Source organism: Nelusetta ayraudi, unplaced genomic scaffold (assembly GCF_046127955.1).
Source record: "Nelusetta ayraudi isolate G7.1 ecotype Tasmania unplaced genomic scaffold, CSIRO-AGI_Nayr_v1 ptg000022l, whole genome shotgun sequence".
NCBI classification, from domain to species: Eukaryota; Metazoa; Chordata; class Actinopteri; order Tetraodontiformes; family Monacanthidae; genus Nelusetta; species Nelusetta ayraudi.
In genome coordinates this window covers 4,928,280-4,956,209 of record NW_027466072.1, presented here as the reverse complement: position 1 = coordinate 4,956,209, position 27,930 = coordinate 4,928,280, and the positions used below count along the sequence as shown (strand labels likewise).

The 27,930-nt window shown below is 43.7% G+C and overlaps 2 protein-coding genes across 7 annotated transcripts; both read right to left on the bottom strand.

Moving 5' to 3' along the window:
- Window positions 1–734: 734 nt before the first annotated feature.
- On the bottom strand, window positions 735–24,479 carry clcn3 (chloride channel 3). 6 transcript variants are annotated; one of them, XM_076028234.1, is made up of 15 exons: window positions 24,320–24,479; window positions 20,535–20,716; window positions 14,358–14,518; window positions 13,449–13,548; window positions 12,415–12,602; window positions 11,637–11,759; window positions 10,884–11,090; window positions 10,728–10,808; window positions 9,914–10,166; window positions 9,534–9,826; window positions 9,243–9,429; window positions 7,959–8,357; window positions 6,870–7,086; window positions 5,801–5,876; window positions 735–2,554 (listed from the first exon to the last, which is right to left on the bottom strand). In XM_076028234.1, exons 2-15 carry the CDS (start codon window positions 20,695–20,697, stop codon window positions 2,375–2,377), a joined length of 2,628 nt encoding a protein of 875 aa, XP_075884349.1. In that variant the 5' UTR covers window positions 20,698–20,716; window positions 24,320–24,479; the 3' UTR covers window positions 735–2,374. The 6 variants fall into 6 exon arrangements, with proteins under 6 accessions (XP_075884349.1, XP_075884351.1, XP_075884354.1 ...); XM_076028237.1 differs by lacking the exon at window positions 735–2,554 and adding an exon at window positions 4,701–4,730; XM_076028236.1 differs by lacking the exon at window positions 5,801–5,876 and having other exon boundaries at window positions 24,320–24,478.
- Window positions 24,407–27,800, bottom strand: nit1 (nitrilase 1). The gene is made up of 6 exons (XM_076028247.1): window positions 27,499–27,800; window positions 26,970–27,206; window positions 26,774–26,877; window positions 26,552–26,688; window positions 25,790–25,915; window positions 24,407–25,707 (listed from the first exon to the last, which is right to left on the bottom strand). Exons 1-6 carry the CDS (start codon window positions 27,579–27,581, stop codon window positions 25,441–25,443), a joined length of 954 nt encoding a protein of 317 aa, XP_075884362.1. The 5' UTR covers window positions 27,582–27,800; the 3' UTR covers window positions 24,407–25,440.
- Between the last annotated feature and the right edge of the window lie 130 nt (window positions 27,801–27,930).

Here is a 27,930-nt window from a genome sequence, read left to right as displayed (position 1 = left end):
ATTAATAACTCATTTCTAGACTTGAGATTCACTACTAGCTGTTTACTTGCTGATATTTTTGAGGGAGAAATAAAAATAAAAATAAAATAAAGCAAAATAAACTCACATAAAAAAATTAAATGTGTGATGTTGTTTGTGATGAAACCTCAAACAAACAAGGTCCACCAAAGTGTGACTTGAATCTTTCTTTTTTTAATTCTTTTAATTTAAAACAATTTTTTAATCTTCAACATTTTCATCGTACAATCCATCCTTCATGTGTAATCATACATAAAAATCTCCATAGTAATGCACAACTCTATCAACACTAAGTATAAATTAAAAATGGTTTCGGGGGAGGAGTGGACATCACTTCAGTATGAAACACAATGTTAGGCGACACCAGTGGTTAGCTGTCGACCCACAGCAGGATGGAGACAGGTGGACAAGATGAACCTGACCTCTCTCTCGCTCTCTCTCACACTCACGCACACGCACACGCACACGCACACACCACTTGACAGGTAAGGTGCAGCTCTTTCACATCCCTTTAGTTCTCGCACTAATTGAAACTTGACACTTTTTTTGTCTTTTTCCGTGTTTTTGGAATTTCAAAGCCAACGAAAAAGGAAAAAAAAAAATACATCCAGGCACTTTGCAGAAGACGAAGCAGAGTGTGATTCCAGTTGTGTTTGGAGATGACGCGATGTCTCAAATAGAAACATCAAAATCAACTTCCAGTACCTCTTTAATGCATCAATATTTAAAAGTGTTAAATTGGAACAAGAAAACAGAATTTTAGAACAATGTGACTTTAATCTCATTTTATAATAATGGACTGCATGCATGTGGTTCTTCTAAGAGTAGGGAAAATAAAGAATCTTGGCTTGACAGTGAAGAGTCAGCCAAGCAACAGATTCTTAAAGGTTCAGCTCGTTTAGTGTTTATCTGGTGGACTGAAGCTCAGCGAAGATGGACGACCTGCAATTTCACCTCCTCAACTTCATAGTGCTTCTCGTTTGAAATGAGACGTTAAGTTCATAAGGAAGAAATGTTTTCAGATGAAATGGGAAAATAGGAGGTGCGGCACCGCGCCGCCTTTCTCCAAGTTTCAGAACATCTTGGAAGAAGAACCAAGAGATGAAGGTCCGATTAGAAAGAAAAGGACATTTCTCTATTTATTCAAGTTGTAACAAAAAAAGAGAGAACACCTGTGAGTTTCCTGTTTTCAACTTGCTGCCACACTAGCATTGCATTAAACACACACACACACACACACACACACACACACACACACACACACACACACACACACACACACACACACACACACACACACACACACACACCTCAAACTGGCTCAGAAATGAAAACACAATTAAAAGGTGTTAGTTCTTCACGTTTTTCCTTCAGACAAAGAGGTGATTTTCTTTTTGTTCTTAATCACAGTACCCAATGAAGTCTGTCTACCTTTCGCTCGTTTCACATACACACGCACGCACGCACGCACGCACACACACAGTTGATATAGCCGGACCAACGTGCACTAAGGTGAGCAGCCGTGTGCCATGCAATCAGCAGCTGCTGCCACGTGTTGGGGGCTGAGAGGAAGGAAGTCGTCCTCTCTGTTGCCATGATAACCTGGCTGGAATGTAGCGATGCTAGTTGACGCGCACACACACACTGACACACACTGACACACACACACACACACACACACACACACACACACACACACACACACACACACACACACACACACACACACCACAAGTAAACAACGCGTTTAGCTTTAGGTCAGACGGACGGACGGACAGGTCAGAGGTGTGTGTGTGTGTGTGGCGGCGGAGCGTCGGGGCGCAGCAGAAGCCTGCAGGTTCCGAGGTCCCTCATCGCCTCCCTCGTCAGCGGTTCATTCTGACCTTTGACCCCTGCAGGGTGACCAGACACAGACAACGTGCAGGGAGGGTACGGCGTCTGTACAGATGAGGCGGCCTTCCTGTGCGTGTTTTTCTGTGTGTGTGTGTGTGTGTGTGTGTGTGTGTGTGTGTGTGTGTGTGTGACAGGAAAGCATGCATGCATGCATGAGTGCGGCGCCTGCAGGTGCTCAAGTGTGTTTCGTTGTTTTCAGAGCGAGTTGTGAATGTTGAGGATTAAAGAGAAAACAAAAAGTGGCCCTGTCTGTGCGCGCATGTGTGCTGCCGACAGCCCGTGACCTCCTCGCGACCTTTCGGTGACCTCCCCGTGACCTCAGCAGCCTTGCTGGTCGTCAAGTCTTATCAGTGGGGGGGGGGCACGCTCCGTTCACAAAGCTGACAAACTAAGAAAACAAAAACAAGGAGGGGAAGATGAAGATGGTGATGGTGGTGTTGGTGGTGACGAGGGGGTCCGGAGGTCAGAGGTCGGAGGCGTCCAGGAGGCCCACCTCCTCCTCGCTGTCGTCCCCTCCCCCGCCGCCCCACCGCCCGTCCTGGAAGGAGCCGATCAGTTGAACATGATGGAGGCGGGATCTTGGTTTGCCATTTGCGCCATGTGGCGGAGGATATCTTTTTTTGTGATAATACCAAGCAACCGCCTGCAGGGGGAGAGAGAGAGACACACAGACAGAGAGCACACATGGCGTTAGTGGAAGGAGAGGCAGGGCGACAGGCGCTGCTGGAGGAGGAGAGGAAGAGGAGGAGGAGAGAAGTCGTCGTCGTGTTTCTGTTGTTGGCTTCCGTAGCGTCAAAATTCCTCAATGAGCCACAATACTGACGTGTGATTGGTCAGTTTGGGTTGTGGTTGTTTTTTTTTTGGTGGGGGGTGGTGGGGGGCGAGCTAGCGTGGCATGGCCTCGCCAACAGAAACACGAGTTCCTGAGGAAGCAAAAGTCAGCAGGAGGAAGGAAGTGAGGAGGAGCGCCGCCAGAGGAGGTGAAGGTCTGAAGCCTCTGCAGGCTTTGCTACTGTCAGGCCCCAGCAGAGCTGCATCCTACTGGGGGAACAGCAGGTGGTGAGCAGGGTGAAGGACAGAGAGGAGAACCCTGGTGGAGGAGAAGAAGAAGAAGGAGGGATGTGGCTAATCTTTGAAAATAAATGTTTGGTTTTTTTGGTCTCCTTCTCAGGACGTCTTAACTGATGATTTGTGAGGCTTCTTCTTCCTCGCCTTGCAATGCATAACATTTGCTTTTATCCATCTCAACTTGAATTCTTCCAGTGTGGCTGGATTCAGGGTGTTTTGTCGAGAGGTTAGGGCAGGAAAGCTGAGAGACAGAGGCTGACTATCTACTACGGAGCAGAGCTGGGTCCAAAAAAACAAACAGCAACACACAGCAGTTGTAGTCTTTTTTTTTTTTTGAACCCAGGTCGGACCGACAGGAGAGGAGTTAGGGGAGCGATGAGCACTACGGCTACTGAGCAGCAGGGGGCGTCTCATGCCAGCTAGGCGTCACAGGGATCAGACTCCAGTGCAGCAGCAGCAGCTGAGATCTACCACATTCATTTTTAAAACCAAGACACAGTAAGAGAGGCGGCCAGAGGATACAAAGGGTCAGAAATGAGGCCAGTGTTTCCAGTGAGCCAGCAGAGTCCCTTCACTCAACACATTGCTCCCAGGCCCAGACTGTTTCAAACTGCCCTTTTGAGTCTATTTCAGTTGGGAGAGGTAGTAGATGATAGTTCAGTTCATGATAATGAGTAAAAAAAAAAAAATACAATATAAAAATAAGATTCCTTCCCTACAATATTTTTTGGAGCTATTTTTTTCCCCCTGAATTAAAAAGTTACAGTTGAGGCCAAAAGTCGCGACTCTTTATTAACGTGGTTTCCATTTAAAGGTCAAAGTGTGAAACATTTATGATTTTTGTGCGAGTAAAAGCTTAATATACTGCCCATAAATATATTCATAAAAGTGTATACTCGCAGTGCATAATACAAAAAACTATTTTTTCTTAGTGAATAAAACACTAGTAGATACAGATTATACTGAATTGTGACTCTCTTTCACTTATCAACTGCGTTATTAGTGCATGATAATTTGATATTGAGCTTGTAAGAAATCTGTTTAAGCTTAAACATTGCACATAACCTTTAAATCGTGATTAATATACTGATGATACAATACAACTATATCACAGATAAATGCTTTGCGTGTCATTATTTTTGATATATTTGTTTAAAAACATATGCTGTCAGAGTACAACAGTACAACACAGGTGTGAAGATTTAAGCAAGTTAGGTTCAACAGAAGTCCAAAATAGGGGGTGAAAATAAAGAAATAATCGTGACTAATCGATTAATTGAAAAAATAATCGATTAGTCACGATTATTGATTAATCGACCACAAAAATAGTCGTTAGTTGCAGACCTAGCAACTACTTGATGTTGCAGTTTCATCATCAAAATCTCTAAATATTGCACACTTGACCTTTAATACTCAATGCAATGATTGCTGGGACGCTGTTGGCTGAGAGGAAACACTGGAGGTGAACAGCTTCACTCTCAGGTCATTGTGTCAGCACAGGCTAACCGGTGAGGCCACTACCAAACACTACTGGCACAAATCAATACACCAGCGTCACTCCACCACAAACAATCACTAGCACTGCAGAGCGAGGGGAAGGGAAATAGTCAAATCACGTCACTGGTCGCCGTCCACCCCTCTAACTAAGACACCAGCCGCTACGGTTACATTACAACAGCAACAACGGGAGTCCGAGGCGACGAGCTACTCGCCAGAGTGCTTGTTTAGCCGACGGGTCACATGTTGTTGATCTGTGGAGACCCCGTGGGCGTAAAGAATGGGAGGGGTTTAAACAAAAAAACAAAAAAAAACAAGACAGAAGGAAGTCATTAATGACAACAGATAGTAGGTGTGTGGGTGAATTTGTCTCGGTGAAACGACGACTGTTGAGGGAGTGAGATGGGAAACGGCAGCAGACGTAGCGAGTCACTAACCCGCACAGGAAGTGGTTTTGGCTGCTGGATTTGAGATCATTTCCAGTTTCATATTAACAGTGACAGAAGGGTCCTCTGTGTATAAATGTTTCATCAGCAAAGTATGTGGATTCATTTCATTTATGTCCACCTGCTGAATGATTATACTTTATTGAATATATAATTTTCATACCACCTGCTTAAAGTTTAAGCAGGTGGTATGAAGCCAATGAAAATTTAGAGATGATAATTGCTTAATTATTACAAACATAGCAGCAGGTCATTGTCTAAAAGAGTAAAGAATCAATTACAAATCAAAGTGCTTTTGATTTTTGGTTTTAGAACTTCAGTGCATCGGTAATAGCTGTGTTTTATGTTTGCTTATATGTCCGTGCTTCTACCCTTGAGCGTACATTTTAGCATCTCCATACTGACCATAGTCAAAATCTCCTTTCAGGGGATTTGCATGAGTATAAAATGTGAAACCCTCCCAGGGTGATTTCTAATGGAGCACCTGTCTAAGCTGACAGGCAATTCCAGGTATTCAACTCCAGCATTACAGAACCAAATACATAGGAGACTAATGAATATAAAAAGCCCTCCAGACAGGGCAGAACAGTCTAAGCGCCCCCCGGTGGTGAAGGCGAGAGCGGAAGGCATCTGTCTGCCACCAGAGTTGAATCCAAACCAAACCCACTGACAAGCGAGCACCAAGCCAGAGAGGCGCAGCAGAAGGACGAACCCTCTCGTACAGAGCGCCTCACTGCACCGACCTTCATGCACTCTGCCGTAAAGCTGTAGCTTGAGAGAGAGGTGTGACAGAGCGAGCGAGAGAGTGTGTGTGTGTGTGTGTGTGTGTGTGCGTGTCTGGGTGGGGGTCACATGTGTAAAGGGGTGGGGCTAGTCACCAGGGGCTCCGTGTGCTGCTTGAGCTCCTCCAGATGCTCTAATATATTCTTCTTTGTGATGATGCCCAACACAATCCTAAAAACAAACAGCCGTTTAATGGAAGACTGCCCTGACGAGGACAAAACAAGAGAGAAAAAGACAAAAACATGCAGAACAAAAAAAAAAAGTGCATAACTTAAAATATCAGACAGGGAGACAAAAAAAATATAAGAATTCAAAATGACAAAACTCAAACACAACAGATAAGACATAATGGAATAAAATATATAATAAATGGATTTTACAGGTTATGATGGAATATATGAAACTGGTCGAGTTTAATAACAGAGTTTTACCTTTCAGCCAGCACTTTCAAAGAGTGAGGTGTTAAATTCTTGAACTAAACCAGAAACTCAAACTCGATGTCGATGTTCGATGGCCTTCACTGAAATACAGAGCCTCAGTCTTCTTGCCGAGGACGCTACCGTCATTTAGACACGCACTCATTTTAAGTGGAATATTTCGGTTCAATTTCACAAGTATTTTTTTTTATATAGCTGGAGCTAATTTACTTTACTGCAGAGAAAAATGATTTTGTGCAGTCTTGCACTCAGAAAATACTGCGATCGATTATATTCAATGGAAAAGGCAATAAAATAAAGGGTGTGCACGTGGTAAAGGGGGAATGTGTGTGTCGTCGGTCGACCACCAGCGACACAGGAGAACCATGACACCCCTCCCCACCCCCCCCCATCAGAGGATCATCAGCTGTGCTTTCAGTTGACAAGATTTTCCACAACATCTCTGCAGATTTCACGGGAAGGCGACACTCTATGGCTTTATATCTGCTACACAGTTGGTGTTAGTTTCAGCTGCTCCTCCCTCCCTCCCTCACTCCCTCTTCAGTGAGCCGTGGGTTGAGTCAGTGCAGCTCAGCAGTGAAGCCAGCAGGCCATGCAGGTTACAGTGTGGAACCCGGGACGTGGGAGAGTCCATGCATCGCAGTACTAGTGCGTGCATGTGCCCGTCAACCTTACACAACAGAGTCATTTGCAATGACGACAACATAAAATTCACTTCCTTACTCACCCGTTGTGAGTGACCAGGCACTGGCGCAGGCCCAGCTTCCTGAAGATGTCCACCACGATCTCCATGGGCGTGTGGTCGGTGACGGTGAAGGGGCTCATGTCCAGGATGGAGCGCAGCTTGAGGGGGCGGGGGCTGTCTGCCGGCAGGGTGGGCGCATGCTGGGTGAAATAGACTCTGGAGTTCAACATGATCCCCTCCTGCTTGCGACGTGCGTTCTCTGGCGATGGGACGAGAAGAACCAAGGGGTTAGAGATTTTCTTTTGAAATCAACTCATTGGAAAGGTTTGTATTTTGTCAAAAAACTGTTAGAAAATTCAGATTTGTTTTCAAAAAAAATTGGGTCTTTTTTCCCACTACTTTATAAATGGTAAAAAAAAAAAAAAAAAAAAACATCCTTCCATCTTCTATACCTGCTTACCCCTGCACTCAGGATTGCTGGGGTCAGCTGGAGTCTATCTCAGCTGTCATGTGGCGAAGGCAGAACAAATAGAGCCACGTAGAAAGAAAAACATTCATACTTACTTACACTTACAGGCAATTTAGAGTTCCCAATTCACCTCACATGCATGTTTTTGGAGTTGGGGAGGAAGCCGGAGAAGCCGGAGAGAACCCATGCAGACTCCACACAGAAAGGCCCCAGAAGATCCTGGGAATAGAACCTTGGCTAAAAGGTTCCAACGCTCTCATGAGGTGGTTTTACAGACGTACTGATATAGAGGTATACACGGCTTATGCCCTTCACACCATTCAATGGAAACACCTGCAAATCGCAATTGTACTTTGTCGAAAATATAGAAATATCGCTTTTTTTTTTGCAAAAAAACTTAATGAAAACGCAGCTACAGTGAAACAAAACTTTAACCACTTGATGTCACTGCTTCTTCAAAATCTCCAAATATTACAGGCTTGACCTTTAACAGTGCAAAGAAAGCATAAAAACTGTTTTTCTGTGTACTACTTTGTCGAAATTTTAGAAATATCGCTTTTCTTTTGCGAAAAACTATAATGGAAAGGCGGCTACCGGTCAGCTGATGCTGCTTACAACCACATGACCGTCTGAGGACGACGCTGCGAGCTCAGTGATCTCACCGATGGCGATGGTGATGTCCCTGCGCAGGGCGAAGCCCACCAGCCTCTGGGACTCTTTGGACACGATGACGGGGAAGCCATTGTAGCTGGTTTCGTTAATGACGGCCTGCAGCTCCTCCACCGTCAGGTCGTCCTGCGTCAGCACGGCCAGCGGCGGGTCGCTGCGCCGCGGCCTCATCACCTCCCTCGCCAGCGTGGTGTGCGTGAACTCCTCCTTGGCATCCAGGAAGGGGTAGCCGTTCAGGCGGATGTGCGCCTCGTAGATCCCCTCGCGGCCGAAGGCGTCGCCCACCCACTTGCTGGTCATGACGGCGGCCATGAGCGGGACGATGTACTCCAGGCCGCCGGTCAGCTCGAAGACGATGACCACCAGGGAGACAGTCATCCGGGTCACACCACCTGAGAGGCACGGAGGGGGGGCACTGCATGTTATCGTATGAAGTCATAGGTCTGTGAAGGTTCTCAGTCGCCCAGGTCATCATGCGTTTTTCCTTAGGCTCGCTAGGTAACATCTCGGTATGGTACGGGTCAGTAATCAGGTCAGGTAATCATTTCCACGAGCCCCAGCACGTTCCCAGAGGTTACGATTTTGGTACCTGCCTCGTTGGGGTTAAAAGCGAGCAGAGCTGAGACCATAAGGGTGACGTAGCGATGTGCAGGGCACTGATAAGAGTTTTGACGAAAACCAAAGGCAGTCTTTCACGAAAGACCAAAACCGCCATTTTTAAATGCCCCGCGTGTGGATTTTTACAGTTTCACGTATTAAAAACTGAAAAGCTTATGAAACTGTACAATGGGCAAACAAAGAACTACAGACGTTTCTGTTCTCTGTGGTCGAAGAAAAAGCTCAAAGAGAGAGCTGGACGGACGGAGCGACACGCAATGAAAAGCCTTCCTGGTTTTGCAGCCGGTGGCCGTCACGTACAGCGAAACAGTGTCCGGAGAAATAAAAAATAAAAAAAATGCCGGGTGACTACCGAAGCACCAAGGACCACAACGGTTGGAGTGGAACGAATAGAGACAATGTTGGAGGTTTGCTCAGCCTAATGCAGATGCGATGGAACACCGGCGCGGTGGCCACCGGGAGTGAGACGGGCTCGACTTGGCCGGTGGACGACGAGGGAATAGTCGACCACGACACTATATGGCGTCATAATATTGTGGAAGGAAGTGAGGGGCCTAAGAGAGAACTTTTCTTCACAGATACATACTTTTTGTCCTATAACATAAAGAAACATGCAGGAAAATTAAAGTAGTGAACACACAACATAAGAAGCGACTCACCCAGGCAGGCAGCTGCCCCCACCATGGCGTAGAGCCCCGGGGTGATGCAGTCCGCTCCCACCTCGCACCACTCTTTAAACAGGAACCAGTCGTGGTGGTAGTAGGCCAGCTGCTCCATGGTGATGCCAACGATTCTCCCCGCGATTGCCCCGATGGCCATGCTGGGGATGAACAAACCCGACGGCACCTGAGGAGGAAGAGGAAGAGGAAGAGGAGGAGCAGTGGTTCATTTCAGCGTCAACGGTTAAAAACTGGAAAGTTTTAGTTTAGCGGTTAAAAAAAAAATCTCACTTTAAGCCCAAAGGTGAAAATAGTCATGATGATCTTGAAGATGAGCGCCAGGCAGAGCTGCCACATGGCGCCGTAGACGCCGGGGCCGGCCGGCTGGTTGGGGTTGTCGTTGAAGGCCCTGCTGCCATTCATCTGGCTACGGTAATGGCACAGCTGCGACGACTCCAGTGGGCCGCAGTCGGTGAACAGCTCTTTGATCAGCTCGCTGGTGTTCTGCCGCGTGTAGGGGTTGGGGAAGGCCACCACGGCAGTGATGGCCGCCACCAGGATCACCTCCAGCACCGGGTACTTGCCTGAGGAGGGGAACCGACGGGATAGTAAGACCTCAAATTGAAGAACGTGGGACGGTTAAAATGGTAAAGTTTATTCGAGGGACGGACCGAAGCGTGTGGACTTGCGGCGGCGGCACCATGCGATGTTGGCCCGGATGAAGAGGGCCCCCCACAGGCCCCCGAACACCCCCAGCAGGATGAAGGGGATAAGCTCAAACAGGTACCACGGCGTGTGGTACTCCACGTAGAACAGCACCAGGCGGCTGTTGCCGAAGGGGTTGATGGAGCGAAGGACGAAGGCCGCCACCAGGGCAGCGAAGAAGGAGCGCCACAGCGTCTTGAGGGGGAAGTAGTAGCTCACCTGGCCAAGAGAAAGACAGCAAGTTGAGAGGCGGTGAGGCTGGAGGACGTATTGTATTAAGTCAAGTCAAGTCAAAGCCTTTACTGTCATTATATGATCGTTCACACAATAAAATTGGGAGCGCAGCTCGAACCAGAGTATTATAGAACAAAAATTAGGGTAAAAAATATAGCAATGGTATGAATAGACGCAATAAACAAAGAGCAAATAAATAAAATAATAAAATAAGTCATGGGATTTTGCAATTAAAAAATATATCTACAGCACTTAAAGTGGCACTCAGCTATTACAGAAGGATGGTTGATATTGCACAAATTTGTTTGTTTGTTTATTTCTCAGTGAGTTTGTGTGTTTAAAGAGCTGATGGCTCTGGGGACAAAGCTGCTTCTGAGTCTGTTGGTTCTGGTTTTGGGCAACCTGTAACGTCTGCCAGAGGGAAACAGGTGAAAAAGGTGATGGCTGGGGTGAGAGGGGTCTTTAACAATGTTGGTGGCCCTGCTGAGATAGCGAGAGGTGGCCAGGTCTTCAGGGGAGAGCAGGGAGCAGACGATAGTCACTGACCTCCTCCAGGCTGAAGAGCACTCCTCCGATTGGGGCTCCAAAAGCGACAGACACTCCGGCCGCTGACGCAGCTGAGAGAACCTGAGGCGGAAGAACACACATCAGCCGGACCGTTTCCGAAAGGCACCGACCGACTTGATCCCCTCCGAGTCTCACCTCTCGTTTCTTGGCCTCGTTCTTGCTGTACTTGGGGAAGAGGTACGAGAAGATGTTGCCGCAGCAGCAGGCCACGTGGACCAGGGGCCCCTCCTTCCCCAGGCTGAGCCCGGACGCCACAGCCAGCACCAGGGTGATGGTCTTGATCATCAGGGTCCACTTGCCCAGATAGCCCCGGATGATGAACCCACTGAGGATGGTTTTAATCTGGAAAGTTCACAAAAGTACATTTAAAAAATAAAAAATACATAAAACATATTAATAAATCTTTTGTTTGTGGGTATTTATAAGCGGGAATGTAAGTAGTTTGCCCTCTTTTAAAACAACAAATCAATTACACTGTGACTATATGACGTGATGGTAAAATATTGGCTTTGTGCACCATCTTTATCATAAATTCATTATAAAAGATGTTTCCGTTTTACACGACAATTCAAATCTGTCTGCTGCATATCTGACTTGGCAGTGCAGCGCCACCAGCACTCTTGTTCTCATGGCAACAATGAAGAGCCGTTTTTAAATGAAAGCCAACCTCAAAATGGCTTTCATAAAGCCCGGCCAGACGCATCACCTTCTCCCTGCTATTCACTGGATTAGTCATTTTTCACAATTTGACAAAGAAAGAGAGAGAATCCCCTACTTCTGATGGAAAAAGCACTCAGACACGACAATAAAGGACCAGCAAACCTCAGTAGCTTGATTGAAGAGAAAATTACATAATTTTACTATTGTCAGAGAGGCTGTGCTTCTCACCTCGGGGATCCCTGACCCACAGGCGTACGGAGCAAAAACTTTGACCAGGCAGACAGCCAGAAAGGCGAAGGACAGAGCCCAGTAGATGTACATGAAGTAATTCATGATGTATGAGCCAGGGCCCTGCAGACGCAAATGAAGAAGTCAACACACTTCAACAGGCAAAACATATCTACTTACACTACCAGTCAAAAGTTTGGATTTTTTTTAATTTTTTAAATTTTTATAATTTTGTGCACTGCAGATAAGAGACTGAAGACATCACATATATGAGCAAGATATATGTAATTATGCAGCAGAGAAAAACACGTTAAATAACTCTAAATATGCTTTTTTTATTAAAGGTGGCTATTTTGAAGAATTTACATATAAAATGTGTTATTTTACACTTTTATTGTTCTCGACATAATTCCATGTGTGTTCATATGTAGTTGTGATGCCTTCACATGCTGCAATGTCAATAGCCATGAGAATGAAAGAAAAGACATTAAATTCATAGGGCGTGTCCAAATATATATACATATATTATAGATATATTATTTACTTGAAGAATTTTAAATGGAAAAAAAAAGTTAGTTCTATCGTCTGGGTAATTAGAGGAAAAGATGAAGACTGAAGACAGAAATATTGTTCAGAACCGAGCTGAGAGCAGAGAGACGTTAGGAAAACTTTTCTGTGTGAAACAGAAACATCAAAAATTACTAGCAGCAGTAAAGTAAAAAAAGAGAAGCTCAGGCATTGTTGGAGATAACGTTCACGTGAGTCTTGTTCTGTCTACCTCCGCCTGGCCTAGTATTAGCTCAGCCCAGCTCTTCCACTGCGGACACTTGTCCCGCTCTGCAAAAGTGGTCTCATTGGACGTCCAGCAGCACTGCTCGTGGTTGAACCACATGGCGCTCAGGCACACGCCCTCCTTCAGGTCATTCATCCAATCAGCAGCAATGTCAATCAGGCCAGCCAAAGCACCTGACAGGAGGAAGGAAGCAGGAAAGAAAATGGCGAAGACGTGAGGGCAGGAAGTGGAAAAAGACACAAGTGAGAGGCTGAGGCAGTGAGATTGCTAAGAGTGCACTGCCAACCAGGTCTTTGTTTTTTATCGTTTTAGACAATTAGGTTGGAAAAAAATGAGAAGACAGTGTGCTGCCTGTTTCATCCTTTCCCCCTTTCTCACGTTACGAAGGATGGACGCAGCACAAAAAGATCGTCATCGTCATCATCATCATCATCATCATCATCATCCTTTATTTAAAGTTCTCGGAAGGATCATTGAGGGCGACCCCCATTTGTAAAGATGCCAAGAGTACATATAAAATTAACAAACAGTATGAGTTGAAAAATAGAAAAAAAACAGATACATGCTGTGAACGGGTGGTTTAAAATAATGTTCCTAACCTGTCAATAAGGGATAAAAGTGCCTAAATTCAGGTTGTGTTGCAGGACGTTCCAAGAGTTTGCAGCACTGACACTAAAAGCAGTTTTTCCTAAGTTAGTTCTGGCATGTGGAACCTGGACAACCAGTCTCTCACTTAAAAATAGCCAGAGTTTAAGTGTAACAGAGATGTGATATATGATGGTAGTTGTCCAAAGAACCGTCATACTGCCAAACACAACATGTTTCTCTGGCAATCAACCAGATAATGTTGCTGCAACAGCAGTTCGACTTTGCTATGGTTTCTACAGGAGACTGAGAGAGCTGATGAGTTTTTTTGAGCAGAAAGAAAAAACATCAGAACGGACTGGAGGTAGCAAGTCAGGGCAGCGTGTGAGAGGTTTCAGCACAGCAGCAGCTGTGTGTGTGTTTGTGTGCGTTACCTGAGGCCAGGCCAGTGAGGGTCACGACCAGCCACCCAGACCAGGCGTCGTAAAGGCTTTTCGTGAACTCCCATGCCGACTCCTTTTTCTTACTGTTGATCTAAAACGCACACACACACGAGAAGAAAAGCTCTCAATAGTTGGGAACGCGTGCATGTGCAGTAAGTGGGTGAAAGGTTTACGACTAATCCGGTAGTATTTTGTGGTTTCTACTATAAATGTTACAAAGACACTGTTTGACACTTGGGTAATAAAGAACTTAGACAAACGACTGGCTTCCCAGCGTGGAGCTCTCCAGTAGCGGAGCACTCCTCGAGTGCCGGCTATAAAGGAGTGTAAATATTTAAAGTCTTGGCACCACCTTACCGTCTCAGTGACGCAGTAACAAGTGATAACAGAAATCTAAAGGTTTAATGAATGGCACCTGAATGAGTAATGTTCAACATGAAGTTTGCAGGCACTCTTAATCAATTGAATGCTTTTATTAGCTTCTGAAAACTAATAGAAATAAAAACAAAGACAAAAGTTGCTTTGTTTTTCTCTACACTGGAGCCAAACTGGCTAAAATCTGCTGATCCGGTCATCTTAGTTCTTCTTTTGCGTGATCAACAGGAAGTGCGTGACACATCACTATGTGCAAAGTAAGGTTTTCAGTGCAAGTGGCCACAAATCTAACAGCAATGAAATTCAGCTACAGCTGAGATCCCCTTAGGGTAATTCAACGGTTTCTGGTTGATTTGTGTGTCATTAAAATCCTCAGACATTTTTCTGCTGACAGGAGTTTCAACAGATGATCTCAAGTGGCCAAGAATATCTTGTCCAAGTTCTCTGGAGGAGCTGTAGACCAACTAGTCTGACTGGAACTGTTACCAAGGAGGCTGAGGAGGTTTGAGGTGTTTCTCTGCTCACCTTCCGATGCCTCTCACGGTCCTTGCACTTCTCACGCACCCAGTCGATAGTGTGGAAGTCGTCGTAGGTCCCCACACCTGGGATGGGCTCCTCTAGGAAGTCCAACAGGTGGGTGGTGCTGCTAGGTGCCCCGCCCCCGTTAGACATGGCGTAGTTAGAGCCTAGCGACACAGGTAGACAGAGAACAATGAGTGTAAAGACACAGAGATCATTCAGCTTTTGGATGTTTCGACAGTTCGTGAGAGCTGCAGCAGCTGTACTTGGGGCTTCTCAATGAAAATCTGACAGGACGAGCGTAAACACACTGTCGCCGCATGGATATGACATAGCTGAATAGTGAGGAGCAAGAATGACAACGTAGAGGGACTTTATCTGCACCACTGAAACTTTGGGATGAGTGGACATTTGCTTCAACGCTCAAAGGAAATTTTTCTCCTGCAGTTTAAAAATGAATGTCTGCAGACGCAGTTTCTCAACAGGCCAAAACAAAAGATAGACCATATTCTACATGAAATTCAACGTAAAGGGCAGGCACACACATTTATTTAAGATGCACACAAATGCATTGCACAAAAATGTCAGGACAATCCCTCCTCCCACATTTGAGATGGCCAGAATAGCTCCCAACTGGGACAACACAAAAAGCTCTTTATCAGCAAGACAAAGGCAACACAGTGTCGAAAGAGGACCGAAGAAAAAAATGTGAGTAACGGAGCAATAGATGACCAGAAATGTAAAAGAATGACCAGCAAGCAAAAACAATTGAGGAAAGATGTCACAATCAATGTCTGTCACTCGTCTTTGAAAATGAAGCACCAGGAGATTGAGATAAAATCGAGTTCTTGTCATAAGTTCACATAAAAATGGCTGAACACTGGCAGCATAAACCAAAAGATAGCTGTTAGACGCAGTGCAGAGGTTAACTGTCACCACCAACTTTCGGAGTAAATTTTCTTGAAGAAAAACTTCAGGTATTCAGAAGGCAACTGCTTTGCATGGAATACTAAATACTCAGCCAATAAATCATGAAGAAACAAACAAACCAAGCTACAATGCAAATGTGACCCAACATACTAATATCCTGAGCCTAACAGAGACCATAGCGGTGTCATGGCTATCAAACAAACAAAGCCCTTTTAATCAACCCTGACACACATGCAATCTGCACTTAAAACAGGTAACAATCCCTTTTAAATGGATCTGCATCCATTCCAGTCATATTTACCGGAAAAACAAAAGAAGGACCAACATTATCCAGGGGCAGCAAACGAGAGGGCGCAGACTCAGAGGATGAATCCGTCATCCCAAAGATTTTTTCGCAATGCGAGCCGTGTCTTGCAGAGTGCACCACAGCCACAGCCTCTGATTAGAATTTCTTGAGCAGGTTGGCTTGGCCGTGATCAGAGGAGAAGGAAAGAGAAAAGGGATGTGGGAGTTGCTGCAGACTCAGCTGCAGACCGTCGCCATCAATCTCTGGCTTGATGCGACGGCCGCAGTCTGGGAGCTCCAGGGACAGTGCACGTATGTGTCCAAGTGAAGAGGATGGGATGACTCAGTCAGATGTGGAGGTCTGAGAAATTACCTTTCTGTGCCAGATTAATTCAAGTGCGCACCTTGTGATAGAACGCTTTGTGATTTATGGGTTAAAATGATACCTGAAGGAAAGATTTGGACTCGAAAGCACCAGTAGATAATAATTTTTCTCACTGCAGTGCTGCACTGGAAATGCAACTTACTACTTAGTGAGGAGCGACAGAAATCAGAAAAGCTGCAGCCGATGATGCTGCACTACTGGCAACAAAGTCAGTGAGCCGAGCAAGGGTGACGGCACAGAAGGCAAGAGCCTGCTGGAGGTGCAAATACACACGTCAGCCACATCATGAAGCGGCCAACGCAGAACTAAATGCACATTGGATCCTATAAAGAAACAATAGCCACATTTCTTTTAATGTGGATAATTGTGGCAAGTACATGATCAGGGTGTTGCATCATGATCAGCATCTTGTTCAGATGCTGAACAGCAAGGGTGGGAAAAAAAATTTATTATTGCATGTGCCTGTTATTTCACATTACACTGAACTGGCAAAGCCAAGTGATAGCTCTGTGCTGAGTAATTCAGAGAGGTTTAATGGCAGCCGGCTGAGAGAGTGTGGGTCAGCTGCGTAAGAGATGGGGTAAGTCTGCTCAGCCGTCATGTGACCTGCATCATGCACCGGCCCTCAGCAAACCTCTGAGAATCCGATGAGCCAATCTGATTATTAAACTAGCGGCTGTACTAAAAAGAATAAATGGATTAAAGAGTGATGAAGTTGAAAGACTGGGCTGTCCAGAGCCTCAGTGCCTCTAAATGCGATGTGAAGCCCCCCCAAAAAAGGGCAAGAGTTTCAGGAAGACGACTTTAATTAAGATAGAACTGCCGCTGCTGGTCTGATAAAATAGTTCAAGCTACTGTTAAGTCATCATCAAAATAGTAGCATAAATACCACCGGTCCATATATGGTTCATCTTCACCAGAAGTAAACTTCTTTTATAGTGCAGGCTGCACAAAATGTTGACATATTTGAGGGTAGAGAGGCTCAAGAATTGGTCTGAAACTGGAGAACTCTTTAAGTCGAGTGGAAATAAAAACTTGGGAACAGTGCCACCTCAACACAGAAAGGAGGTGAGGGCAGCAGAGGCGCCGTTGTAAACCCACTGGGGGCCCTTTTGTCTCTGCTCATTCACCGTGCAAATCTAATAAGGCCTGGAGGAACCGGCACTCACACGCACACACCCGAACTCCTTCATGCACACACGCACACACACAGTAGAAGAAACTCACACGAGCCGCACAGATATTAAAGCGTATAAAACAGCGAATCAGTCAAAGAAAAACAAGTTAACAGTTTGGCATAATCTGCCTTGGGGGGTTCAACACGAAACACGGCGATACGCTGCCCTGAGTACGACCAACAGGTGTCATCACACTTGTGGGGCCACGACAAAATGCTTTCATAATAATAATTAAAACAAAAGGCTTGATCCCTGATGATCAGGTGCGTCGCAGTCGGACACTGTGTCGGAGGGGGATTAAGATGGATTCCCGTGACGTTTCCTGCTCCTGAACTGTAGCAGCCTGCAACACGTTCAATTGAACCAACATTCTCTTTATCTCAGAATCCGCAGCGTAACATGCACACAAGTGAAGGTTGCTCACTAAAGGGGGGTAAAGGTGAAATGAGCTTCCTGAAGATATGTTATTGCTCTCCCAGGACACGAAGCATTGCAGAGAAATGGCAGTTTGTAATCCACAGCGGCTCCCTTTTTTTTTTTTTTTTAAATACATGTCAGGGCCTCAGCGACGGCGGACAGGGTGTTGTTTTGTTTAACCTGTATGTGTGTGTATGTGTGTGTAACAGATGTACGCTGACGTGCACTGGCGATACCGTCGGTGAGGGAAGATGATGAGGGTTAGCGACATGGCAGTGAAGGGGGAACACGGGGCTAATGTTGCGTACCTTTTTTGGGGATCTCCTGCAAAGGAATTGTGTCCCCTCCCCCGTCGTAGGGCAAGTAAGGGTCGGCGGCCGCGTCCTCCTCCTCCATGATGAAAGCTGAGAAGAGGCTAAGCTAGCTGGGCTAGCGCTATTACGTCTACTGCGCACTGCTCACTGCGTGTTTGTCAGCGGCTGCCATGTTTATTGGAGATGGACGAGCTGCATACGTTTGTGTGTGTGAGTGAGTGAGTGAGTGAGTGAGTGTGTGTGTCTGTAAGTGTAAGTGTGTGTGTGTGTGTGTGTGTGTGTGTGTGTGTGTGTGTGTGAGAGAGAGAGAGAGAGAGAGAGAGAGCGAGACCTCCCCTCCTCTGTCTCGCACTCCCTCCACTGCAGCAGCTGACTGGTAAGAGATGACGTCAACACACACGCAGTATGGAAAAGAAACAAGCACAGTGGGGCGGGCCTGTCAGTACCCAATGCATCCATGGTCAGTAGAGGTTCGAGGCGAACTCCGCCTACTTCCCCATGACGTCATTTTCTCCAAACTATACGGGCGCCGATGTGGATGCTCAGTGCAATGATATACGATTAAACTTAGAATCTGTGTATAGTTTTTATCGACGTAAAACGTCTTCTATACATCTGCAGTTAGGGGGAAATGACGTGACCCGGAAGTAGGCGGACTTAGCTCAGACCTCGCAGTCTGTACTGACAGTGATATTACCAGCCGGTCAGCCCTGGCTGCCTGGTGGTTAGGAGAGAGCAGCCAGTCCTGCCTGTGTGTGTGGGAGAGACCACAGTCTGAGTGCTGGGCCACAGGGCCGTGTTTATGACAAGTTGGAGTTGAAGTGAGGTTTAAAAGGGGTTTAAAAGAATGAACAAACAATTGGGTTTGTTTGTTTATATTAATGGAGCTTAAATAAAACATTTCATATTTGGTTTGGTTTTGGTTTTGGTTTGGTTGGTCATAAATAAATGTCAACTAAGATATTTAAAGCAACAAAAAGACCTTAAATGTTTTAAAAATCGAATTTTAAAGATTTGTATTCATTTCTTTTCACATTTTTCAAATGTGAATGGATCATTTACATTTGCATAAAACATTTTTTAATTGCATAACGGACTAAAATAGCTTTAATGATAATTGAAAATTGATTATGTAAATGACCAGGACTCTTACATACTTATTAGACAATTAATTACACAGAACTTTTTTCAATCAGTACATTTAATTAAGTACTTTTTGTTATGGAGATTGATACGAACACGAGGAGGATAGTTACAAAACTTTGAATATATTTTACTTGCAGAATGATTTTCCTGAACTGAATTTTCCTGAACTGAATTTTCAAAACTAACGATTTCCTTTTGCTTTGTGTTCGTTAAATAACAATATTCTGTTGTGAGAGCAAGAGAGAGAGAGAGAACTGGCAAAAACCAAGTCCAAACCCAATTAACATAAGTCAGAAAAAGACAACTCATATCTTCACTCTACCAACGATTGATGAAACGTGAGACTATATCTGGATATCTCATAGCATCTGTTCCAAAAAGCACAGACTGGAAAGAAGTCGATTGTTCCCATCGAGAACACTCATTTCTGTCTACAGTCCAGACACTGTTTTGTAAACTAACCAGTTCTTACATTAAACACACAGCTTAGGTCTCCACAACAAGGTAGTTAAAGTCAATGCATAATATTATCAATAGAGTTAATCACTCAGACCTACATGGCTTCTTACCTATCAGAAGGCATCTTGCAACAGACACTATCAGCCAGTTTGGTCCCTGCCAAGATATCAAAGCAGCATCTGCCAAGTCTCAGTAATCCAGTTACTGAAGGCAAAACACGGTGGACCCATTCCAGTTCAAGAACTAGTTTTTCAAAAACATTCCTGTTTCTGTCCCCTTTACAAATGCGAAAACGAAAGTCTAGAAGAAGACAGCCGCATGCTAACACTTCCCTCTGAAGAAGGAATTCACGAGTTATGCTACAAACGAAGCCACTCGTTACTAATTATACATAGTACAGGAAGTCAGGCACCGATGTTGAGGAGGGGCATCCATTCACAGAGGGATTTCCTGAAAGGCTTGTCGACACCTCTGAGCAGCCAAACTGGTTTGTGGGAATGCTGCCACTGCTTGACTGGATCAGATCAGTCAACATTAGATGCCATGATTATGACTACAACTTAATGATTCTACATTTCTTTTTTTTGCCATGATGCAGGTACCATCATTTATTAATAATTTGGTAGTAACACATTGTCAGAGCACAACAATAAAGCAAGTCTTATAAAAGCCTCATATATGTGCTTTATACAATTTCCTTAATTTAAGAATGTAGTGTAGTGGTACAAAAAAATAAATACATTTCATCATGTACAGGGGATTTCTCTTTTATGAGCTTGTTGTAAATGTGTCTTCAAGAGAAAACAAGGAAACTTCTAACAACCTTAATAAGAACACGCTGGTCATATTTCAAGAGACGCTGAGATCTACGGATCCCCTCCCACATCTCCTCAGGGCGCTTCTCTATTTGATCAGCTGCAGGTCAAGACAGTGGGGAGCAACGTGGACGGAATATCAGATGAAAACAAAATAACAAATACCACCACACCACCGAAATCTGCTAAATCACCCCTTGAGAAATGCTTCTGGGCCAAAGCAGCAAACATTTTGGATGTGGCAAACATCCTACCCGGTGAGGCAGCGTCGCCATCCAACAAGTTGTCGTCCTCTGTGGTGTGGAAGTCCATGATGACGCCGGCCCCATCCAGCAGCTCCTCGTCACTGCTGGCACTGGCGATGCTGTTGTAGCTGTTCCTGCAGTAACCTCTGTGGTACAGCTGCTCTGACTCCATTTAGCAACGCACCGGTCCCCTGAGCAAGGAGAAGAAACGGAGGGCTGAGTGTAAGGATGTTTTAAACTAAACAAGGCTAAGTTGGCATACTGTTGAAAAAGGCAACACTGAAAAAGCTGACGGGTAAAGACAGCCACAGTTAAAAGGCATAAAAGTCAACTTTTAGGAAAGCTTCTTTGCAAATATCTGAAATAGTTCTATGAGCTTTTGAGCATTTAGTCTCAATGCTTCAAAAACAACATTAAGTTTTGGGGTACAAAGGATTTTTTGTTGTTGTTGATATTATTGCCTACCTTGAAACAAAATGCATAAAATGGGGGGTCAAACTACTTATGAAAAAAAGAAAGCTGTATTAAAAAAAATCAGAAGAGCATTGTTTTGAGAGATACAGTATTGGAATCAAAGTTCTTGAACAAAATGGAAACTGAGGCCATCTTTGTTGGTGCTACAAAATGAAGGATTTCACTCATTTTAAACTGCTTCAATGATGACAACTTGTCTTACTGGGTCATTTAAAAATTAACACACTTTATGAGTCATAAAAATATAGTGAAATGAAAAAAGTTATATCTCACCAAATATTCTATTAGATTTTAAAAACGCTTCAATTTTTAATATTTAACCGTATAGTCATTCTTTCGAGCTACATTTAATTTGGCTATTCAACTGTGATGTTGAAGTGATATACTCAGTGACAGACAGTCATATAGCATTTACATAGAAGCTACACACTGACCCACATTGGCCAAAAACAAGGAGATGGTCAGAAAATAATGCAAGGACAACAGCCAAGCTGAGTTGCAGCACAACTCTGCCCCCCTCTGGGAAAAGGTAGGAACTACATCAAAAAAACTCAAACTACCAAGGCAGTGGCAGACATAACCTAAAATGATCCCTAGGACTGACAGCAACAAGGTCTGGCAAATTAATTCTGAAAAGCACAGATAACCTGAACATATTGAAGAAATTTTTCAGTGTTAAGTCATTGTGATATGAGTCATGATATCAAGAAATCATAAACACATATCAAGAAAAGAGAATAACAGTTCAGGGGAAATAAAGATTGTTACTCTGGCTCTGAAGCACCAGGCAAACAGTAAGTATTAGTATAGTAATCCCATGCAGACTGACAGAAGAGACTACATATTTCTATACAAATCTGTGAAAAAAAAGAACTCAACTGAATTTTGAAGCTTACTCCAGATGAAGCATGTCCCTTTGTCCTTAGTTTGTGTGTTATAGACGGCAGCACTTTGAAATTACCAACACACCCAAACCTTGACAGAATATCATTTTGATACCAATACTCTTAGTAATAACCTAAAGACATTAATAAGAGGAGATCTTTTAACTGCACATTAATACAATGGAAGGTAATTAACTAGAACTAACTATTAAGGATCAATTAGTTCATAAAGGAATGAGAACTAGACACAGAACATCAGTTTGAACTGGAAAGAAAATTGCAACTGACAGCAAAAACATCTCCACGCTATTCCCAACCAGTTCATATCAAATTGGCCATGCCAGGAAAATCAGTTTAACCTTTTTTTAAGAGCCAATGTAAAGCGTTGACCTTCTGTGCAACCTCATGAGACTGACACGAACCACATTTCCTGTAAATACATCAGTAACTTTTCTGGGTCTACTCCGGCTTGAATTGGATGATGCTGTAAGCCCGAATACAAGGCACTGCTTTCATACATTTTCCATCTTTGATCACATTTCACCTCACTGGTTCTGGTACCATCAGTTATGGCAGTGTTGTTGTTTTCTTTGAGCCAATATAAAAACAGCAATTATGCCGGCGAGCGCAGAGACGGCGGATTATTCAGAAGTCACATTTCACTTGGCAGTCTGTGTACAGGGATAACAGCAGGGAGGGGTGTGCCTGACAGCGGTTGATAATGGTGGTGTAATCGGCAGCCTTGGAACAATAAGTTAGACGTATCTCCGTCAGCTTCGTGACAGAGAAGGTGTTGTCTGAGCGGCGGTTGCTAGGAGATGACTCAGCGTTTCATTCCGACAATTACGCCACACTCTCGGTTCCTCTGCAGATCAAACAGCTGCTTTAAAAGGGCGACTCGTGGCCGACGTGGATTTTCTTTTTTAAAATCACGAGTTTTCAGCATGCAACCCCAGGCAGCCAGCAGACTGCGTAGATGACAAACAATGATGATGTTGTGATGACTAATTGACTAATAGAATAACTACCACACTACTACCAACTACCACTAAATTCAGCCACATAAGAAGATCGCCAGCCATTCACAAGTCATAGTATTAATATAGTAACACACTTCACCTGTCAACATGAAGTTTTAAATCATAACATATTTAGTCCACTGTAACTGCACGAGAAAGAAAAGAAAAGTGTTAATATGACATGCAGTTGGTATCTTATTTGCAAAATGTTTATATGGCAAAAAAAATAAATAATCAAAAGATATTATTAGCAAACATGCTAAGACTCTTAACTTAAGTCCAAACTGGGAATTGTGTGTGTGTGTGTGTGTGTGTGTGTGTGTGTGTGTGTGTGTGTGTGTGTGTGTGTTACTGTAATGTCACAACTGTTAAATTCAAGATAGTTGAAAAACACTCAAACTTAACTGGTTGAAAAAACATAACGTGTAATAAAAACCTTTATTTTATTTAAAGACATGGCAATACGTTTACAGGAGGAAAACATTTTTGGAGAAGTAACTACAACCAGTCAAAACAGTGACGTTCAAAGCCTACTGTCGTTGAACAAGACGACAAACTACAGTGAATAAAACCCATATATTGGTTAACAAAAATGCGGGGCAAAATTTTAGAAAACAATGCCCTGCATCTTTACACAGTCAATATTGAGAGAGAAATTTTTCTTTAACCCCCCCCCCCCCCCCCCCCCCCAAAAAAAAACAACCGCAAAATCCATTACATTTAAAGCGAGCCAGTTTGCAGTCACCAGAATTCAACGCAAAACAACAACAAATTGATGGCTGATACTATGAGGACAGGATTTTTAGCAAACAGTCATAACCTTTAGTCAAGGCAACATCACACGAATTTGTAAACCAGATGAGATGAAATGTATGACAAAATGTATGACATCTATGACAAAATGAGATTTCCGCTGCGAATGATGACAAACCAAAGCCAGCATGGCAATCAACTAGTAACGGTCCTGGCCAGCAGTTAGCCGAGCACCAAGGACCGTTACATCTACATTATGAGGGTGAAAATAGCTAGAAATAAATTGATTTTCATTGACGACGCTCTTAGGTCTTAAACGTTGAATTCACTCATTGCTACACTATTGTAAAAAAATAAAAAATAAAAATAAAAATACGCACAGGAAACAGCTAAATGAAGCCAAACACTTAGACAAGCAGCTAGCAGCTATTCCCCACAGGGATACTGCAGCCTTGCAGCTAGGCTAGCAGAAGTAAACCAGCACCTGTTCAGCACCGAGCAGGCGACAGAATCACCATTGTAGTTGACAAAGCGTGACAGCAATCGGAAAATACACTTATGAATAACCTTGGACAGGCAAGCACATATTTATTAGTTCCCTAACACAGAGTAGGCTAGCTGTCATTAACTGCTATTCTTTTCAAAAGCGAAGTCCACCACGTACCTTTCCGATGGCTCGAATCCAGTTCGGACGCAACAAATCATCCTTGTACGACTTTCGACAAATGTTAGGTTTTTGTTTCCCCCCCCCTATCTTCTCCTATACGACCAGGGTTGGCATTCTCCGCATCATTATGATGTTTTAATTTTTTTCTAGACCCATTCCTGTGTCACTGACGTTCACTTCCTGTTTCGCATCCCAGCAGCGGTAGCAACCTCCAAGTGAGAATGGCTTGAAGGAGAAATTCTAATCAATTATTTATCTGGTCACGGCAATAAAAGGGCTGAAGTGAGGCGTGAACTGTCACGTCTGATAAATACGGAAGTATGACACAGTATTGCTGACCGTAAAAATGCATCCAGATCCACATGTTAGAATTAATCAATTGACTGGTCAGACAATCATAATCAAAATATCTTTAATTATTGGCAAGTTGAAGTGAACGTCACATCTCAAATCGTACTTCAGGTATGACAGAATGGTGTTGATTAAATGAAAACCTGAAATACAACCTGTGGATGCTGTTTCCACAAAACGATGCAGTCATAGTCCGTCACGGTCCATGATACGTTACTTTCAGGTAAAAAACTCAAGGCAGTGAGTTTTTTTTTCTTCTATATTCTACTACAACTGAAAAAGGAAAATACAGTTGCCCATCGTTTAAATAGGCACTGGAATCAAATGGCGAGATCCTGAGAATTCTTTAAATATAGACAAATATCCAAAGGTAAATCCAGAATTATTATTAGATTAATGTCTGCTTGAAATCGTGTGTAAGGGTGATTTATTGTCAGTTTTTCCAAGTTCTTCATTTCATTTCGTCTTACTGCACAACATTGCCCTCTTTTGGGCAGGTTGAGAAACACTACACACAGGTTTATGGAACAACGAACTGATGATACATCGAAACTATGTTCTTGCAGTCAGGGCAACACATGCTCTTCATACCTCTCATATTTACCTTCAGAGGAATCAAACAGGAATGTGTTTTGTTTTTCATCTGGGAAAATTAAAATAATTTAGCTAGATCATCGTATAGCTACTCAGCATTACATCCAACTCCATTTTTTTGGCCATCTGCTGTTGTAATTAAACAGTCCTTTCAACGATACACACATGTGGGCTCATGTTGAGTCCAGGCTGTAATAGAAACCAGTGTCTCTGCGGTGCTCCTGGACTGGCATGTTCCTTCTGGTGCTGCTGATTTTCTCCAGGTCGATTTCCACAAGCACCAAACCTGGCTTCTCCCCTCCACAGTCACCCAGCACCTCACCCCAGGGGTCCACTGCCAAGGCGTGGCCATATGAGGCACGCTTCTCATGGTGGCGGCCGACCTGCGCTGCTGCTAGGACGTAGCACTGTGTCTCTATGGCCCTTGCCCGAAGTAGCACCTACAGAGAGACGCAAGAATTATGGGTCTTGCTAGGGTTTATCTCCATACACGTTATTCTTCTGGCATGCAGTGGATACCACCTCCCAGTGAGCAGCTCCAGTTGCCACAGTAAAAGCTGATGGGTACGTCAGGATATGGGCCCCATCTCTTTGCAGAGCCTGCGACAACTCAGGGAACCTCAGGTCGTAGCAGATGCCCAAGCCAACCTGTTGCAGATTTTCATTGCTTCTGTTACTGTGTTACTTGTTTGATGGTTAGACATGGTTAGTTAGTTACCTTTGACAGTCATGCACCATCTCACTTAATGAGCAACACAAGTCATATATCAATAAATAGTTAACAAAAGAAAGCAAAGGTCAAGGTATAAGAGTTTAATATACAGTAAGAAATTTATTTTGATTTTAAATGTATATTGATTACTCAATAGAAGGCTGTGTTAGAATTACATTTGTTTCAAGATTAATCATATATCATTTGTGTTGCTTATTAAGCTGGATGATGCACTGCTGCTGAAGTTAACAAAAAGTTACAAAATATACAAGAAATTACTGTTAACATGTCAAAGCTTAAAAACTAAAACAGTAGAATATATAATTTCCGCTTTCTCATTTTACCTTACCTGTTTAATACCTTAAACAGTGTAAATAATAAACATGTTAACATTTAATAAACCCTGTACCAAACAATAAAATATACACTTTGACTGTTTGGTTTAATTGTATTTATATTTTAGATATCACTGTAAAAAACAACAACAACAACACAATAGAACAATTTCTCAGATTTCTCCATAAGAAGATGTGCTTGGGGAATGGGGACAATAGTTTAGAATCAGTTCATACCTTTCCAATGGGAGTTTTGACTGGAGACACGAGGGTCGGTCCTGGAATGGTAAATGCACTTTCTTTCAGGGAAACACCTTTTTCTGGTAGCTCTACATCAAATAAATGGGACTTCCTGTAGACGGACACTATGTCACCTGTAAATGAAATAAAGTGAGTGTGTGTGCACAGAAAAGCAACCAGTTGTCACTGAATACCGCAGCTCGCTAAACTTGAGGGCACCTTTGTCATTGATGATGACGTGACTGTTGTAGATGCGTCTGTCAGACTCCCAGTTGGGTCCTCGTTCATGAAAACCACCCAGTGAGAGCCAGACCTCCAACTTCCTGGAAAAAATTTGGGGTAAAAATATTTTGTGTGCATCCTTAAAGGGCAGCTTCTGCTGAGAACTGACAAAAGAAAACACCTTTTCCTCTACCTGGCTAGCTGTGTGTATCGCGACATTGTGTCTCCTGCCAAACTCTCACTCAGCGAGAGGGTCTCCTCTCGGCTGGACCCGATGTAGTCAAAGGCCTCAGGCAGGAAGACCATGCTGGCTCCTCGCTCCTTGGCCTCCTCTACCAGCTGTTTGCAGGCAGAGAAGTTGGTCTTTTTGTCTGGTGTAGCTGTCACCTGGCACACTGCCACCATAGGTCGACATGAGGTGGACATGATCCTGGACAGATGAAAGGTCACTGATGCACAAGGAGAACATTCTGCATACAAGTAGTAATAATAATTAACTTAAATATGCCGTTACAATCGCCTAAATGCTTCACGTTGACCCAAGTTAGAAAATGTAAATAGTCTTATTATAGTATTTTATAACAATTTCAGTTTTATCACGCATTTCTACATCGCCTTAAATGCACCGAACAAATTATTTTTTTTAACGCATGTTTGCCACATCCAAAATGTTGTATATAATACTTGCAATATTACTTTTTTTTCCTTTTCTTTCAACATACCTGTTAAGCGGCTGTTGACTCGGAAGTGACAGAAGGGCAGTGCACTTTCCGTATGCTCTCAAAAGGCACCTGAGAGAAATCATTGATCTGCGGAACCCTTGACAATGTGACACGTTAACTGTTTTTCAGTTACTACGCATTGTCAACAGTAAAGTCACCTACAATCTCCGCTCGGGAAGAAACGACATGTCTTGGGCCGACATTTTTCTTCGTTTATGTTTTCAAAATTTGTGGTAGAAATCTCACCAGCACCATCTGTCGGATAATCTGGACTCCCGGAGAATATACGGAGTAAAACGAGAGTAGCTCATTTTATTCGGGAGAGGCAGATATAACTGAATATCTTATATAGACCTATTTTAAGTGTGCTTTCTTTATAAATTTCAAGGGGTTCGGGTTAGATACAAATGAATAAATAATAACAACAACAAT